Below are 19,343 nucleotides of genomic sequence, written 5' to 3'. Positions count from 1 at the left end.
TTTCTGTGACCGTATATGGTCATTATCCACGCCTAATTATATAATTTAAAATGTGTTAAATTTGAGTAAAGTAAAAGGGCTGATGCTTAAATTCTCTTGTTAAATCAGGATGGCCAATCTTAGATTTGACATAATCTTGCTCGTACATCCATTTTAAAATATCGGACGTTTTCCAAGGTGATAATTCATATGAAGACAAAATTCATTTCCTTTTAATTTGAATTTTTTTTTTTAAAGAAGACATCGCTATTTTAAAAGGAAATTAAATTTGTCTTCAACTGAATTATTTTTTACAAATTTTTTCGTGTTCTGTTCCATCGACCTGTTTCAATGCGAAATTTAAAATTATATTGAGAAGATTATGAAAATTTACAATATGGTTTACTTACACTAAGTTGTTACGGATACCACACTATCAGATTAACTTTACTTTTCTTTTTTTTTTATACTAATCTGATACTAGAATAGCCCTTCGTATAGAATTGTGTGTTGTCGCTGCATGTTGTGCTGATGTGTCCCTACGTTTTCAACTTGGTTTTTGCCCGTATTATAGTCCTGTCATTACTACTCCTCTCGCTGTGTCTGTTGGTTTCCGTTTTAATGTATTATGTTTTTTTTTGATGTACTGTATGGATTCACTTCTGTAACAGCTAGTTTCCCTAGACCTAAGACCCACCTATAGCCTGAGCCGTTGCATCTCACCACCAAGATCTGAACATCAACTAAACCATAACATTTTCCCTTCATTCTTCTTGACTCTTTGCTAAAGTTATTCAGGCCCATCCTATTTCTGTCGTCTGCTATTGTTATTTCTGCCAGCTAGCTTCGTATTAATCATTGAGTTTTACTTGTATGTTATTTAAATATTCTGGCAGCATCACTGCATACTTTGATTCCATTGGTTCTTGTAATAATTTGTCCAGTATTATTGTCTCATCCCTTTTGCCTTTTTTACACTATGGTGTTTCTACTCGGGTCTCTTTATTGGTTCACAGTTCCCATTTTTACCATAATTTACCACTAATGGTCTGGTCCAGAGAAGATTCTCAGAATCTCAGTCACAAGGTTTATATAACCTTATGGCTATATTTATTAAGAAGATCAGTTTACCCATGGCTGCGACCAAGGAAAATGGTGCACAGATCAGAAGGATGGTGAATCGTTTCATTGTATATCAGTTATACATTTTGTACAATTAAAATGGGATGTTAGATGTTGTGACGTTATGCTGTCTTCCAAAAAATTTAGCCGATGCATAAATCTCCATTTACTTTGGAACGCTTCATCTGCCTTCAGTTCACATTCAACATGCAGTATACACCAAACGCAATGCAGTACACATCACACTATGCAGGACACACAATTACAATACAATTTATACCGCAACCTATCAAAAAAGTATGATGTGACGTTTATTAGATTGCTGTAAAATAAAGTGTAGTCAAACTGTATAACTTACTGTAGATGGCCAGCAATAAACAAGAAGGCCCTAAGCATGTGGTACTAGTAAACAAGAAGGCCCTAAGCATGTGGTACTAGTAAACAAGAAGGCCCTAAGCATGTGGTACTAGTAAATACAGAAATGAAATACAAAGTAAGGTAATTTATACAATATTTCGCAACGTTCAGTTTGCAAGAAAATTGTTCTTCTTGGTTATAATCTGGTCAATACATCATCTGAGTGATCATACAAACCAGATCAAGGAAATAATCATAATCCAAAATCAGCCATTGCAGAGACCATGCTATACAACCACACATGAAACTACTAGGACACTCAAATTCTACAAAAAGAAACTTAATGGTTCAAAAGAAAAGTAAGAGAATCTATTTTGATAAGAAAATCAACAGACACAATGAACAGAGATGAAGATGGACATAACTTATATTATCACAATGACATCATTCAGACTCGAGGAAACAAGCAGGGAACCAGCATCGCAATCAAACACAGAGCTCTCAAGGTCGTATTGACCAGATTGTAACCAAGTCTACTTTTAAAAAAATGTCGCAGTAAGTACCATACTTTGTATTTCATACTATTTGATCTATTGGATCAATAAAAAATAAATTTCACTTCTATGAATTATTGTTTAGTATAACTATTTTTTGGCATAGGGACGTTCAACCTACACGGTGGGCAGAGTTTGAATAGAGCTATCTAATAAACGTCACATGATAATATTTAATTTTTTCAATAAATGGCGGTATAACTTGAGCACTATTTTACTATTTTCAATTCAAATCAAACTGCATAACAATTGTTGTGTACTGCATAGCATTTGTTGTGTACTGCATAGCATTTTGTGTGTACTGCATGATGAATGTGAACTGAAGGAAGATGATGCGTTTTCTATACTTTCTAGTTTGTTCTTTAATAACAGTAAAAAACTATCCTAATCCTTTATTTTTTGCCTAAATAATCTTCTGGAAATAGTGTGTGATCTAAAAATCATACTACTACATAGACCATTTTCACATTTTAGATGTTTACGGTTATGTCAGTATAATCTAAAATCACTCATTTCCTTTTTGAAATTTCAATAACAATAGCAAGAGAACAAATTGATTGTTGTAAGGTAATTGCACTGCCCTTCTTTGTAGGTCTTTCTCTTCACCCCCAAATATGGTTTATTTCACCTCATCTCACCCATGGATCAACAAACATAGAAGTGCATGAGAACATACTGTAACAAAAAACCAAAACTGACAAAATATCAGGTTGGAATATCATGTCGGCTGCGCTTAAAATATCTCCCTTAACGTTCATTTCAACCCACAATATCGATACCAAAATCAGAATTTCACCATGGCTCAAATGTTTTTCTCTATCTAGATTATATAAGTTTTATCGTCATCTGCGTACATACACCATCAAAAGATTGTGCTAAACCAGAACAGGACAACCTAATACAAACTAATCAAAATACATAAACGTTTTTTAGATCTAATTTAAGGTAACAAACTACATTTAATGTAAAAATAAATATTATATGATCCTATTGAGATAACTTTTTTGTCTTTAAACCGTTAAAAATTTGAAAAAGGGTTGATTCTAGTAATTTTAGCGGCCCGCTATAAATCCCAAAATGCATTGCAGATCGATATTTTTGTTTTTCTTCTTTAATTCACCCACTTTTCGATCGATCGTGAGGCCAAAACAAATGGAAGACTTTTCATCAAAAATACCGGGTTGTCTCTAATTTGTATCAACAGAGTCTGGCAAAAATAGAAAGAAAATTAATGCAGCAACTATACAACGTCAATGTTGTACTGCATCTTCAATGGCACTATCTAGCCACTGTCTGGGTCCCAAATACACAGGTAAACACCATCCAGGTCAGTCAGCCAGACAAGAATATGCTGTCAAAACAAGTCATCCATGGGTATCTTAACATCTTCATTTCACATTCATATCTTAACGTATTCATATCTTAACATTATTTGAATTGACTTAATTGACAGTCACGTTTAACGACTTGAAAACATTTACGTAGTAGACCAACATCACTTTCTGTAAGGAGATTAATTTTTCTATGAAAAGAAAAGAAACTCGCGTTAGTGAAGTGAATTTTGTTTTGTGTAAATCTGAATTTATATACTTAGGTTCTGGATCAATTTCTTCATCCACAGCCGTGATGGTCAATTGATACGTTTTTTCAGAATCATCAACTCGTGTGACGAAAATGAAAGAGAAGTACGTTTTTCTTTGTCATCTTGTAGGCATATTACTTGTTTTAAGAAGATGTGATTTTGAATATATTTTTGAAAACTAAGTTCTTACGTTTATGGTTGTCAAATCCAAAGACTTGATTTGTTGAGCGTCATTGTAGACCTCAATCTCAACGTTATAGTTAGAGTGACAGTGTGTCCGATGTTTGCATCGGTAATAGCCTCGCTATGGGTTCCCCACAGCTTACATTTAATTTTTGTTTACGGTCTATCATCACCTTGCCCCTCTTGTATTGAAAAACCTGTAAGGATGTGATACTTTCATTTTCTTATGCTTCATTTATGAAATATATTTCATTTATATGACCTTATCAGTTAAAAACAAGCACGATTGGTACCATGTTTGATGTCATAATTCTGCATCCGGTTGAAGTACGAAAACTTTCTCTATAGCTTTAGTAGTATATGCATGGCTGGCAGACGTCGCATAAAGAACTAATAGGACTTGAAAGTTGGCTCAATAGTGTCCAGATGGAGATGGAGGAGGAGGAAGAGGAGAAGATGAGGGAGTCCTAGACTCGGGTATCCCGAGTAAAAAAACTGTGAATCTATATAACTACAATTATACTGCACCTCAGCTATAGTTGCCTTTATTTATTCGGTATATAAAAATGTATTACAAATGACTAAAAATTAGTTAAAATTGCTATAAAAATAGAAACAAACATTCACTTATTACATATCTAAAAAAGAGCTAGTGGTGCCTATTAATTATATCCACCATGGTGGGAACTGGAGACGACCTAAGTCTGCTGGTTTTACAATGAGGTACTTCTAGAAAGCGGTTGACTCTGAGAGACCGAGCTGGCTTATGAAGAGGGGGAAGTATTTCTCTAAACAGCTCGGATTTTAATAAGCCTTCCCCGAAAGACAACACAAGTTTGTTTCTTCTCTCTACAAGAGTAGGTAAACCAGTAACAGACAATGCATGATCATAGCACAAATAGTTGTTACCTAGCATGATACGCAATGCTCTCTTTTGTACCTTTTCAATAGACTTGGACATGTCCTTAGTGATAGCGCCATGCCAAACAGGGGCAGCATATTCTAAAATAGGTCTTATATAGTCCAATTCTTTGTTTTTCTGGCAAACCAAAAGTTTCTGCTATGGTATATTCCGGAGGATTGTAAAATTGATTTAGCTTGTTTGCGGGTATTTCAAACCCAGACGTTTGAAAAATCTAGGGAAAAAAAATGTTTATATATAAAAAATGTGGATTGTTAATGGTATACTGTGTTTAAAAGTTAAATACATAACTTAACTATAAATACGTAACTTCTTCTTCTGAGATTGGCGCCGGAATATAATCCGGGTCATTATCACTGTCATCAATGTCTAACATTGCTATGACTTGAGACGCATTGTAGGCATTATCTGAAACGAAAAATGTATATGTGTATTATAGCTACAATGAGTGACTCATGAATAAAAAATTGTCAAATGTGCAGGCTTCTAAGTAGGCCTCGGCCTAAGCAAAGTTAGGCCTAGTTTTGCCTAGTTTAGGCCTGCCTGGAGAGGCTTGCCTATAAAGCCCGGCCTAACCTAATTAATTTACAACAATTATAATGTGACTAACTACGATTGATCCTTTGAAACTTACCTCTTCTAAGCCTCTTAGTCATGATATTTAAATCACAAAAATTGACCAAAAAAGTGAGAAACAACTTGAAAATGATAATACGGAAGAGACAGCATGGATACCACCGCTGCATACAGGAATCCAATGTAAAAGATATGTCTATGTCCCACAAAAATCTAAAAAATCATGCCAGAACTGACTATGTCCCACATAGACAGTTCTGGCATAAATCAAAATCATATATAAGGACATAGACTTAATTTACTTTGTCCAGGGAGTTGTTATCAACTCCCTGCTTTGTCTAATGCCCCCTATTTTGAAAGGAGTGGACCTAGACACTTCTGGCAGAGAAAGTATATCCAAGAACATAACTAATAGAGGGTCTAACTCATTTTTGCTCAAATTGGACATAGACGGTTTTGGCACCAAGCCCACGATATTTAGATTGTAGGAACATCATGCTTTTTGAGGACCCAATCCTGTCATTTTTCCAGATGGTTTTGCTATGCATACACATGTTTAATATCCAAGTTTGTTCAATTTCTTCAATTGGTTCTAAGCATCCATCATTTGATATTATCATGACAATGTACATTTAAAAATACCATTACCCTTGAGAGTTGGCGATATAGTCAACCTTAAAGGACAAAAAGTCAAACAAATTATCGCCGACTGCCCATGCTAGATTGTGTGGGTTAGTTATATTTCCATAGTTATCTCTATAGGCCATCATTTTCTCATTTTAGCAAAATCATGTATACATATATTGACTTATTATGGGCACTCACAATATGCCACAAAAATAATTAAATAGGACTACACAAATAGTACAGGTTAATGAAAAGAATTATATATACAAGGCATGTTCAAAAGTAATTCATAAGATAAGAATAAAAACATACAAGACCAATTGCATGTAAAAGTAAATGAGACGAGACAAGGAAAATATTTTCTTGAAGAAAAAGGCATACAAAATAAAATTTCTAGGTGAAACCCTATGATAAACCTTAAATTTATAATATAATGCCTAATGTATCAAAAATACAAAAATAATATTCTAACCAAAAATGTAATAATACAATATAGGTACCAGCATTGCCTGTACAATAAAAAATATTAATAATCTAAACTAAATAAATAGCATGAACTAAGTTGAGACATGCTAAAAATAAATAATAATAACAAAAATACTACCAAAATAAAAATAAATCGTGAAAATAATAGGTAGGAAATCCAACTAGAAAAACCATCTAATAAATAAAATGTTATCTAACTAATCCAATAAAAAATTTCCTAAATAAGTTACGTCAAAATAATCCATTTAAAATAAATTCAATCGGAAAATCAATTAATTCCAAAGCAATTCAATCTACATTAACTAAGAAATAAATAAATAAAAATGCTAATGTTATTCCCACCCAAATAGGATAGACAAAAATAACTAGATTCTAAATACTCTTCAATAGAACAGGCCAGAAAATTCCATCCCGTCTATTGTCGGGCCATAAATCAATCCCAACGAGCTCCCCGTTCTGCATAAACAATAGAGACCTAAAAAGAGTAAGGATCGGTATCCCTAGATTAATCTACCAACAGAATCAAGTACTCACCCACGTCATCCATGGAAGCAGTAAACAACAGTTGACCTGGTTGATGCAAGCAGGCTTATTATTTCTTGGTAACTTTGGCCCTTTTGTTATATGATATATTTTTTATATGCACGAGCCCATTACATTTTTTAAACTAGGTTAAAAAAAGGCTTATACAGTAGGGCCTATGTGGTTGCAAATGATGAAATATTATATTAGAGTTGCCAGTTAAAGCATAGTTTAAAACATACATTTCCATTCCATGCCATTAAAAAAAATACCGAAACCCTATTGAATCAAATTTCTCACTTATTGTAGGCCGCTATGTAATTTCGTGTCATTTTTTTTGTTAAAAGCAAAATTCCAGCTGATTTAGTGTCTTTGGGATGTAAAGTAATAACAAAAATATGTTGCCATTTTTTTAAAAAAGCTTAAGGGTATCAAATCCAAGATGGCCGCCAATACGTAAAATATAAAATAAATGTACCATATTGGACAAAGTAACACCCATTATGAATAATATTTTAAGTTAAAATGAATGTCATATGGGTTGTCTGCTATATAAAAATTATTATAAACCTATATTCATTAAAATCACATAAAATGGCCACCATTTTTTTTAATGGATTAAATTTCTTATTGAAACGTGTTAGATTGAAATGACACAAAATGATATGCCTATGACAACAACATGGTGATTAACACAAAATGTTGACCATCAGGAGGTCTACAGTATAGAACACTTCTTCATATTAAAACTTCTTCAGTTAAATGACAACTAACTCTGCCAAATGAAATATTTCTAAAGCAGTGAGCTGTCTTGAATGCGATATAGTATAATATTTTTACCAACCAGATCGACACAGAGTATCAGATGATTCTAGCAATGACAATTATAGACCTGTTTATCGTATAAATGACTTGCCTATTAAATCCGTATCTAGTCATTGTCATCTGGGGGTCACGATTAATAGTGAACTTACTTGGGATGACCATGTAAACTTAATTATTTCTCGTTCAAATCGAATGTTGGGTTGGGTTTTCTGCTAGTAGTGCAATTTTTATTGACCTAATATACTGCTCCAAGTGTGTACTAGCCTATAGTAAAACATGATACGATATAGAAAGCCATGTGGGTAACACCTCGCATCTTTATTAAGTGTAGACTTGCCCCAAGTCTGTATTATCTTTTTTTTAAATTTATTTGTTTTTATTTCGACCGCGATTTTTGTCGGAGTATCCAAAATCAAGTAGTATACGTATGAAACGCCATATGTGCCAAAATATTTATCTTTTTACTAATATTAAGACAAAACTCCGTCTGGAACCCAGACTATATTAAGTGATGCGCACGATACTTAAACCTTTGTAATAAAAAAAAAACCAATGTCAATGTTTAGTGCTTACGAAGAGCCGCGCTAAGTAGGACATTTATGATAATTGTACACATAGAAAAAAGGCGTTTTTATGCAGACCTACATTGAGTTTATATAATAAGCGCGATAGTCTTGGAGGTGGCAGATGCTATCTGGAAAAAACTCCAACCAGTATATATGGCCCCGCCTACTAAAGATGAATGGGCCGACATATCAGCCGATTTTGAAAGACGGTGGAATTTCCCAAACTGCGTCGGAGACCATACCCAGGTAATAAGACAGACTGATTTTTATTTTATTATTTATTGCGGTGGCAGGTCTAAAAAAATATAGCAATACTTTGTTGACACCAACACATCATAAAGAATTATTAAATAGAATTATTTATATTTCAGGTAAAAAACTTGACAGAGAAAAAAGGATATACAACTACCGCCACAGCCGTGCTAGGCGAATCTCTGAAAATGTCTTTGGCATCCTGGCCAACAAGTTTCGCATTTTTCATCGTAAGCTGGAGCTGAAGCCGGCCAACGTGGACAAAGTTGTACTGTGTGCGGCAGCAAACTGAATAAAATATGCCAACCTAAACGAAAGTACACAGTATACCAAACTGCAAGATGTGTGCTACTACTGTATTTAATAATCAAATTATACTAGTACATATGTTAAAGCCCCCTTCCCTACGTTTTTTAGATCTAATTTAAGATCACAAACTATATTTAATGTAAAAATAATACTATATGGTCCTATTGCGATAACTTTTTTCGTCTTTAAACGGTTAAAAATGTGAAAAATAAGTCGATTCTAATAATTATAGCGGCCCGCTATAAATCCCAAAATGCATTGCGCACGGATTGATATTTTTGTTTTTCACCTGTAATTCGCCCACTTTTCGATCGATCGTGAGGCCAAAACAAATGGAAGACTCCTAACTTTTCAGCGAAAATACCGGGTAGTGCATTGTTTCTCACTTTTTATCATAATTTACCATAAAACGTACATTTAAGACAAGGAATGACATGGTTTAATGTTTTTAAAGTGATATATATGTATTATTTTCCAAAAAACGTCCAAAATTGCAGGGAAGGGGTCTTTTAGATCTGTCTACACTATCAAACTAGTGTAGACAGAGCTTTAGAAATGCTATTATTTTAATTTCTATTCTTCACATTGTGCAAGTTCAGTCTCAATCTCAAAAATCGCATCGCTAATTACCTTTTTAATTTGGATTTGTTTCACCTTTGGGAAGGTTTCAACAGTTTTGAATGCAGATTAAAAAAAATATGCTAATGCATTTTTCTCTCCTGCCTTTTTCCCTGAAAAATAATCAATTAATACAGCATTCACATCTTCATTTTTGGCTAATTTTCTTTTTGCGGGAGTATGTTTTGGTTTTGAGGTACTGGGAATATCACCCTCATTAATAATTTCCGATGATTTTCCTTCTTGATCGTCTTGAATAACCTCACGACCATCCAATATAGCAGTGAGAAGGTTTTCGCACTCATCCGGCAAATTGAAATTACTGGTGCTTCTGTAAAACATTAAAAGCAAATGATCAAGGTTATTTTCAAATTCATGCCTCTCTGTGCATCCTCCATCTGTTCTCACTATATAATCAGTCAGATAGTTTTGTCCAACTTTTCTTAAGTATGCAACATAGGCATCCTTGATATTTGTAAACTTCTTAGATAATATTTGACCTGAAAAAAGGGGATGTTTATAAAATAAAAATGTTGCAAGCAATACTGTTGGGATAATTTGATACAGTACATAACTATTTACAATTTATCCAATCCAAGTACATCAACTTTAATAGCGATTTCATCCCACACATCATTTTTATGTCAAACATCTTTGTATCGCTTGTCTGACAGATCATATAGGACGCTATTCTTTTCCACTTCTATGATTAGTTGTTCAGTCTGTTCTTCTGTAAGAGCCATTTCTAAATAATAACGGTAGTTTAAAAAATATATTAATTGAATAGAAAGGTGCTAGGTACCTAACTATATAACTTGCTAACAAAACTTAATACTCAATTATTATTATTGCACTTGTCTTTTGTCAAACTCAGTTGGGATAAGCAGAAGGAAGACTGAAAATTAATCCCCCATCACTTATGAAAAATATATAGGCCAAGGTTGTTTTTTGGGAGGGATTAAACCAAAAAAGAAAGAATAAAAAACATTTGTTTTAAAATCAAAGACACTAGGCCTAGGGTATAGCCTAGGCCTACTAGAAATAATTTAGATAAGCAGGATTATCATTTTATTGAACAAAGGTGGTCTATCCAAATGGCTGAAGCTGATCATAGAGACCCTCACTAGCCTAGCCTACTTACAATCGTCAATATAATAATTCCTAGTCAATAAAAACAGTTGACATAAAAATAAATCAGGCCTCATAGACCCTAAATAAAATATCGGTCATATCAGATCACAAAATAATATTAATAATTAATAAAAGACATCCATTATTAACAAGTAGCCAGGGGGGCCTATCTATAATCTAAGGCCTCTAGGCTAGGCCTAGCCTAATAATTATAATAATTCTATTCGCAGTAACTAGCCTAGGCCTAACTTAGCCTAGGCCTAGTTTCCTTGTTAAATTTATAAAAAAACATTAGGCATATAATAGGCTAGTTAGGCCTACCTCTAGGCTATAGCCAGGTACCTTTTTTAGATACAGAGCAGAGACGAGAGTACAAAGTCAAGCGGGATGTAGGCCTAGAAGCGACCCAACGATATAACTAAATTAATAACTAACTAACCTAGGCCTAATGCTAGGATGAAAACAGCGCGCCTACCGACCTACCGTCTGATGATGGTTGCATGGAGATCAGATCGCGTACTAACTACTATAGCCTATAGCGTACTGCTAGCTGCTGTAGCTAGCAGGCCTAGGCTAGGCTAGGCCTACACTAGCCTAGTTAGTAACTAACTAGTATTAATAACAGAAATATACTTATCTTAATAATCTAAAGTATGATTCCAGCTAATTGCAGGATACGGCTATGCTTTAAAAAAAACAATTGTTCGAGCAAATAACACTAAAAAGGAAAGGGGCTCCACCAAAATTCACGTCGCACATTGATTTTATGATCGTGGCGCGGAAAAGAGCAGACAACCTCTCCTCCTCACAAGAAAGGTCATTCATCCTCGCTTTTGATTGGTCGAAAGAAAAAAATCGTACGATTTCAGAAAAGAAATGGCTTCGTGATCCATCGCTACGAATTCGGAGCCCGAATCAGGTACGGATTAAAATCGTACGAATTTGGTGTGAACGACCTTATGCTCTACCACTGAACCCATTTTCCACGATAATTTTCTCAGGCCACCGGACCGAATCCGGGCGCGATGTGAAAGCAGCTTATAGGAGATAAATTTTTGATTAGCAAACCTTACCTTTATTTTTAAATTCTTCTACACAAAATTCTTCTCTTTTAATGTGGTTCTTAACATGATATTCTGCCACACTTTTATGGGACACAATTGTCTGATTGATTGTAAACACTCCCTGATAATGAAAATTCAAAATAGTCACTTAAAATCTTTGTGGCCAAAGAAATCAGTTCTCGAAATCAGTTCTCACCTTTTTCTATTGCGGCGAATAAACCTCTCAGATTTATTAGATTTTTATTTATTGTGTACATGCTTTACAATAATAGGCTGCCAGAGGCGCTTGACATTGTTACTCCCATTCTGCTTCAAAAATTTTGCTTTTTGGGTTTTAAGTACACATTTTGAGAGTGATTTTACTACCAATATTGTTATCAGCACTTACAACTATTGTATTGTATATTTTTTTTCTTATTTTTATCAGCTAAGCTGGATTTAGAAAAGATTTTTTTATACCTTATAGCTAGGCCCAATCTAGCTGTGTGCATGCTATTGTCTTAGCAGTGTTCAGTAAAGCAAAGCCTATTGTTGCTTTAGAACTTTGGGACAGAATAGCATAGGAGATTTGTTTACAGGGCTTAGAATCGGTGTATGTGTGATATTATTATTATAATCTACCAATGCTGCGAGTAAACTATGTTGACCTATAACTATAGCTACTCAAAGCTACTTAACCTGAGACAATATGCTGGAAAAATTACTACTGCGGTTGGAAGTGTTTTGAAAGACTTGGGAATTTTCCATTATAGAGGTACCCGTGGTGGACGCAAGTCAAAATTTCACACAAAGAGTAATAAAGATATAGATTTTAAAAACCTTTCTAATATAAACAAGAAAGTACAAGAAGCAGTTAGGAAACAAAAACCTGCAAAATTGTTTCATTGGCGAGCAAGACAGATTAATGTTAATACCTGCTCAGATGACTTCTTACTACATGAAACCCTCATTCAAATTAAAGCAGCAAACCTTGACATCGTGTGTATGCAGGAAGTGAGACGGATTGGTACCGGTGGAATCTCACATGAGGGCTACAATGTATACTGGACCGGACTGAAAATCAAAAAGATGTATGGGGTTGCTATTGCCATCAAACAGTCACCCCATATCAAAGTGTCTAATGTTCATTATGTATATGAACGTCTAATGGCAATAGACGTCACAATAAAAAATTGTAAATTAAGAATTGTGTCTGTGTACTCTCCTACGGAATCCGGTTCGGAATCATCAAAGGATATTTTCTATGCAAAACTCTCCAAAGTAACAAGAGTCGAGAACAACACAAAACTCTTACTGATGGGAGACTTTAATGCAACATCAACAATAACAACCAGAAAATCACTCTTTGATGGAAACCTGCATAGATTTCAAGACACAGATGACATTAGTAATGACAATGGCACAAGACTCGTCAACTACTGTTCTGACTTCAAGCTATGCATACTGAACACCTGGTTTGACCATCCAAACGTTCATCGGATCACTTGGCATAGCAACGATGGTGTTACAAAAAAACACTAGATTACAACATATGTGATCACTGGTTGAGGAAGTATGTTACTGACACAAGAGTCTATAACAACTATTATCTTTCGTCGGATCATAGAATCCTTGTGAGTAATATGACAACACCAGCCAACAAAGCAGCCAGGTGGAAGAAGCATAAAAAGAAAAAACAGAGCAAGAGAGCCAACATGAGTAAACTTAAAGATCGAGAAGTAAGAAATAATGTTAAAACAAAGATAGAAGAAGAAATTAATAAAACTACTTCTCCTGAAAAGACAACCACTACATCAACTGAGCGCTATACAGAAAGAAAGAATATTAACAAAAGCACAGTTACCTACAAAGAAGAGGAGATCAAGGCTATGCAGAAAGCAATTAAGATACGGGTGAAGGAACTACGGAATGAATATTTGTATGAAGAAGCAAGCAAGTTAGAAATATTTGATTTATGGAGAAAAGCTAAGGAGCACGGTGATGTTATAAGAAAAGCACCAAAGCCTATAAAATGTCCTGGATTACGTGAACACTTTAAAGATCACTTTAATCCAGACCAATCTAGCCTTAAAATCCCAGATGAAATTAGCACACCTCCAGAATATATAATCAACCTGAGACAACCAGAATTTGGGATAGACGATGAACCTCCGTCCCAGAAAGAAATTATTGATGCAATCGGACATCTAAAAGGTCGCAAAGCTACCCTAGATGTCACTTCTGAAATGTTGCAAGTCGCCACAGAGAACCCAGTATTCGTCAACCATGTACATAGACTGTTTGAGGAAATTTGGAGAACCAAAGAAGTACCAAGCGATTGGGGACTGTCCAAATTAACAACCATTTGGAAAAAAAAGGCAGTCCACTTGATCCATCAATGTATAGAGGAATATCGATTACGCACACAGTTTGGATTCAGGTCCTGTAGTAATATCATATGTGTATGCTGCCCCAACCATATAACCATAGCAACGCTACTGCGCACTAAGGGCAGTTCTAATACAACGCCATGTTTGAAAATAATACCAATTAATAGATATATATTAAACATCAAAATAATCAGTAAAACGTGTCTGACAATCATTAAATGGTGGCAGCGGTATATTGTGAAATAACAAGGAATAGAACTCCTGTACGTGACATATTTTTGATTTCCGAGCAACAAGCCTCGCCGTAAAAAAACACTCGTGTCCGTCCAACAACAGCAGCGCCGTTTGTAGGCGAATCACCATCACCGTTTTAGCGTGATAATTGCTCTGGTGGCTTAGGCTAGGCCGTACGTAACAATAATCAATATGTCATCTAAAATGCCCAAGATGGATTGGGATGCAAAAGACCTGGCAGAGAGTCTCCGTGCGTTTAAAGCACGCATGAATTTATATTTTGAAGACCACAATGTAACACTGGATGAGAAAAAAGCAACAAAGATTAAACTTGCTTTTGGTGATGAAGGTATGAAGAGAATTTTATCATCTGGGTTGTCTGATGCAAACCAAAAGGTACCCAAAGAAATATGGACCTTGTTTGAGCAGCAACTAGATGCGTCTGTCAAGATAAATTTTAGAGTTCATAGGTTAGAGTTTTCAACCTATAGGCAAAAGACAGATGAGCCCATCAGTGATTATGTTGCGCGTCTACGTGAAAAAGCATCAAAATGTTCTTTTAAAAAGGATGAACTAAATGAGCGATTGATCGAAATGGTAGTGTTGTCCACACTATTCGAAGATTTTCGTAAGGAACTGCTTACAAAACCGGAGAAATATCCTGTTGCGCAAGTTATTGAGCGTGGTCGTGAATATGAAGCAATCAGTGCATCTAATTGCACAATAAAGAAGATGCAGGATCAACAACAACCACCGACAGTAATTGCTCATTCATTGAAAACGAAGTATGAACGAAAATGTCGAAATTGCGACCGAAGTCATGAACCACGAAAATGTCCAGCATGGGGAGACACTTGTAGAAATTGTGGAAAAATGAATCATTGGAAAGTATGCTGTAAATCGCAATCCACATTTAAATCGCAACAATCCACATCTAAAGCTAAAGGTAAATTACATAATTTTAATCGTTCTCGACACAACAACTTTCAAAATCAAAAACGAAAGATGCATGCTGTAGATGAAAATGAACATCATGAGTTAGGCAGCTTAACATTATACGATAGTGTTTTTCTTGACGCTCAAAGACAAAATAAAAACAATGAAGTTTTTACAAACTTGCACGTACATCATGACGACATACTTTCTAAGGGACTGATCCACTTAAAAGTCGACAGTGGAGCCAGTGGAAATACGTTACCACTGAGAATATTTAAGAAAATGTTTAAAGAACAATCAGTTGACATTAAGCAAGATTACACTGATCTGTATTCATACAGTGGGCATAAAATTAAGTATCTTGGTTCGATAAATCTAGGACTACAACGAACAGATAGTGAAAAGATTTCTACACATAGGTTCCATGTTGTTGACGTAGATGGTCCAGCATTAATTGGAAAGAAATCTAGCGAATGCATGGAGCTAATTACATTTGATGAGCACATGACATATGATGCTGTTACTACGACATCCACATTATTTGATCACACGTCAGTTAAACCAATAAACACAGTCGAAGATTTGAAATGGAATTTTCCTGAATGTTTTGATAAAGTTGGATGTTTTAAAGAGCCAGTAGATCTCCATCTGATACCAGATGCAGAACCTTACATCGACGCTCCACGACGTTGTTCAATTCACATGAAACCAAAGATTAAAGCTGAGTTGGATAAAATGGAATTTGAAGGTATAATCCGAAAAGTAACAGGGCACACAGACTGGTGTGCTCACATATGTAACGAAAAGCGATGGTAGTCTACGTGTTTGCCTCGATCCCCGACGATTAAACGCAGCTCTGAAAAGATGCCCAAGAAAAATCCCTACTGTGGAAGAATTAAACCCAAACTTTGCTAAGGCTAAATTCTTCACCAAGCTTGATGCGAAGGCAGCATATTGGAGCGTGAAACTTGCAGACAAGTCACAACTGCTCACAACTTTCCGAACGCCTTTCGGTCGCTATTGTTTTACGCGACTTCCATATGGCTTAGCGAGCTCCCAAGACGAATTTCAAGAGAAAATTGGAGAACTTTTAGACAAATGCGAAGGTGCAGTAGGTATAGCAGACGATATTATTGTGTATGGTACATCCGAACATGAACATGACCGAAACCTGTTAGAATTCATGAAATTGGCAAAGGACTATGGCCTTGCTCTTAACTCTAAAAAATGCCTGGTAAAGACAAACAGAATTAATTTCTTTGGACGCATATACACAGACGAAGGTATCCTACCTGATCCAGAGAAGATAGAGGATATTTATGAAATGCCAGAACCTCGTGACAAGCGAGAACTTCAACGCTTTATTGGCATGGTTACATTTATGTCAAACCATATTCCTAACTTGTCTAATAAACTGGCAAGTTTACGTGACCTTCTAAAGGAAGATGTTCCATTTGATTGGGACGAAAATTACCAAAAGAGTTACAAAGCGGTTAAGCAAGCGGTCGCAGACGGCGTATGTTTAAACTACTACGACCAGACAAAGCCAGTGACTTTGGAAGTTGACGCTTCAGGCAGAGGTTTAGGTGCTACATTGATGCAGGATAATCGTCCAATCGCATTTGCTAGTAAAACACTAACGCCGACGCAATCAAATTACAGTAATATTGAACGTGAATGTCTTGGTGTAGTTCATGGCATCGAGAGATTTCACCACTACCTTTTTGGACGAAAATTTGAAATAATTACTGATCACAAACCACTCGAAGTGATAGTGAAGAAACCATTGTGTGCGGCACCACCCAGATTGCAGAGAATGCTAGTCAAGATAATGGGATACGATTTTGATCTAAAATATAGACCAGGTTCGCAGATGATCGTATCGGACGCACTCTCTAGACTTCCGAACACAGAAAACAATAAGGACATTGAATTGGCAATAAGTGTAGATTCTGTACACATTGACCTCATAAACTTCTCACCAAGCAAAAGAAAGCAACTAAGAGAGGAAACTGAGCGTGACAGAACACTTCATTGTCTTAGCCAAGTTATTTATACTGGATGGCCAAATGAAATGAAGGAATTGCCAACAGAACTTCGAAATTTTTGGAGTTACCGAGATCAACTTGCAATAGAAGATGGAGTCATATTCAAAGGAAGACAGATTATAATTCCAGAAATGATGAGAAACGATATTCTAAAGCAACTTCACGAATCACACCAAGGTGTGGAAAAGACACGAAAGCTGGCTCGTGAAAGCGTATACTGGCCGAAAATAAACACAGACATCGATGAAATTTGCCAGAACTGTCAGATTTGTCAGGAATATCAACCACAACAAGCAAAGCAACCTATGATTATGCATGAAAAACCCTCTAAACCATGGATAAAGCTCGGGACTGATTTATTTGAGATTGGAAAAAAGAACTTTCTTCTAATCAGCGACTACTACAGCAGATACCCTGTTGTAAAACTACTTGGATCTACAACTGCACGATCTGTAATTAACACAACAAAGGAGGTACTAAGTTTATTTGGAAATATTCTCCGATAATGGTCCTCAATTCCAGCGAGAGTATGATGAATTTTGCGCTGAATGGGGCATTGATCATACCACGAGTAGCCCAGGAGATCCTCAGTCAAACGGGTTCATTGAGCGACAAGTTCGTTACATAAAACCCATCATAAAAAAATGTTTAAAAACCGGCGGAGATATTAACAAAGCACTATTGAATGTTAGAGCTACACCATTGGACACAGGTGTACCAAGTCCGGCTGAACTGATGTTTAATCGACCTATACCAACATTAACACCAAGTCGTCAAGCAGCAAACAACTTGCAACAAGAAGAATATTGTAGAAAACTGCAACAAGCTACGCAGCGGCAAAAAGAATATGCAGATAAAAACACTCATGAACTCCCACCTATTCCTGATGGAAGCAATGTTCGAGTTTATGATAAGTCCACAAAGCAATGGAAACCTGCGACGACTGTGGAAAAGTGTGTCCAACCAAGATCATATATTATACAAGCGGAAAATGGAAATCTGCTGAGACGAAATCGCGTACATTTGAGGAAGGTACCTCAACAGAATGCCCAAATCAATGGTAGCACAGCACCTGAGAATGTTGTACCAACCTGGCAACCGATAGACCAAAATCCGTCTATTCTGAATATGAGTAACACGCGCTCTAAGAGAAGTGTGAAACCTCCTACGCGTTTAATTGAAACAAAAGAGTGATTTTGGACTGTAACGTGATCTACAAGTTTAAAATGTATGTTCAATACCACTGATTGTTAAAGTTGCAGTTCTAGGAAGTTATGAAACAAGTTGTGTTTTTGAAGTTTTTATTTTTGAACATTTGAACGTTTATAGTTAATACAGTTTGGAACTTTTTAGACAATTACGGACACCGAAATAAATAACTCTTAGCTATTATTAACCATATTATACTGTTATAAAAAAACAGGGGGATGTAGTAATATCATATGTGTATGCTGCCCCCAACCATATAACCATAGTAACGCTACTGCGCACTAAGGGCAGTTCTAATACAACGCCATGTTTGAAAATAATACCAATTAATAGATATATATTAAACATCAAAATAATCAGTAAAACGTGTCTGACAATCATTAAAGGTCCAACAGAGGGAAACAAACTCTATACATGCTTCATTGATTTAACAGCAGCATTCGCCCATGTGAATCGTAATCTTCTTTTCCTAAGCGTTCGTAATAGGTTTCACTTAAACCAGTCTACTACTATGATTGACATAATACAATCACTGTACAGCAGCTCAACGAAAGCATACCTTGCTGACGACGATCCAAGTGATGATAAGTTCGAAACATCTTCTGGTGCGACAGGGTGACAGCATGTTTAACCAATATTTTGATTGGTTACAACGCTGTAAAGATGCTAGTTTAGATGGCCTAATGATACAATACCTAATTCCTATTGAAGCTACAAATCGTGCTCAAAGATGTAAAGCACCATCAAGGGGCATCTATGACGACTTTGAAAGTGGCTATGCTGACGACTTTGCTGTAAGCTCCTGGTCACAAGAAGAACTGCAAACCATTGTGAACATCTTGAATAAAGTTTGTCTGGAATTTGGTCTAAGA

General features: G+C 35.7%; 1 protein-coding gene across 1 annotated transcript; it reads left to right on the top strand.

Annotated features, from left to right (window-relative positions):
• The first annotated feature begins 13,197 nt into the window (after window positions 1-13,197).
• On the top strand, window positions 13,198-19,029 carry LOC140050014 (uncharacterized). Its single transcript, XM_072094995.1, has 2 exons — window positions 13,198-14,094; window positions 18,858-19,029. Exons 1-2 carry the CDS (start codon window positions 13,298-13,300, stop codon window positions 18,895-18,897), a joined length of 837 nt encoding a protein of 278 aa, XP_071951096.1. The 5' UTR covers window positions 13,198-13,297; the 3' UTR covers window positions 18,898-19,029.
• The last annotated feature ends 314 nt before the right edge of the window (window positions 19,030-19,343 follow it).

Source organism: Antedon mediterranea, chromosome 5 (assembly GCF_964355755.1).
Source record: "Antedon mediterranea chromosome 5, ecAntMedi1.1, whole genome shotgun sequence".
Lineage (NCBI taxonomy): Eukaryota > Metazoa > Echinodermata > Crinoidea > Comatulida > Antedonidae > Antedon > Antedon mediterranea.
The sequence above is the reverse complement of the archived record's forward strand: the minus strand, read 5'-3'. Positions and strand labels throughout refer to the sequence as shown.

Excerpts from the sequence above, each read along its gene's own strand:
- LOC140050014 (XM_072094995.1), top strand. The coding sequence starts at position 13,298 with ATGACAACACCAGCCAACAAAGCAGCCAGGTGGAAGAAGCATAAAAAG. Across the intron at positions 14,095-18,857 it reads CGCACACAGTTTGGATTCAG|GTCCAACAGAGGGAAACAAA; the intron begins GTCCTGTAGTAA and ends CAATCATTAAAG.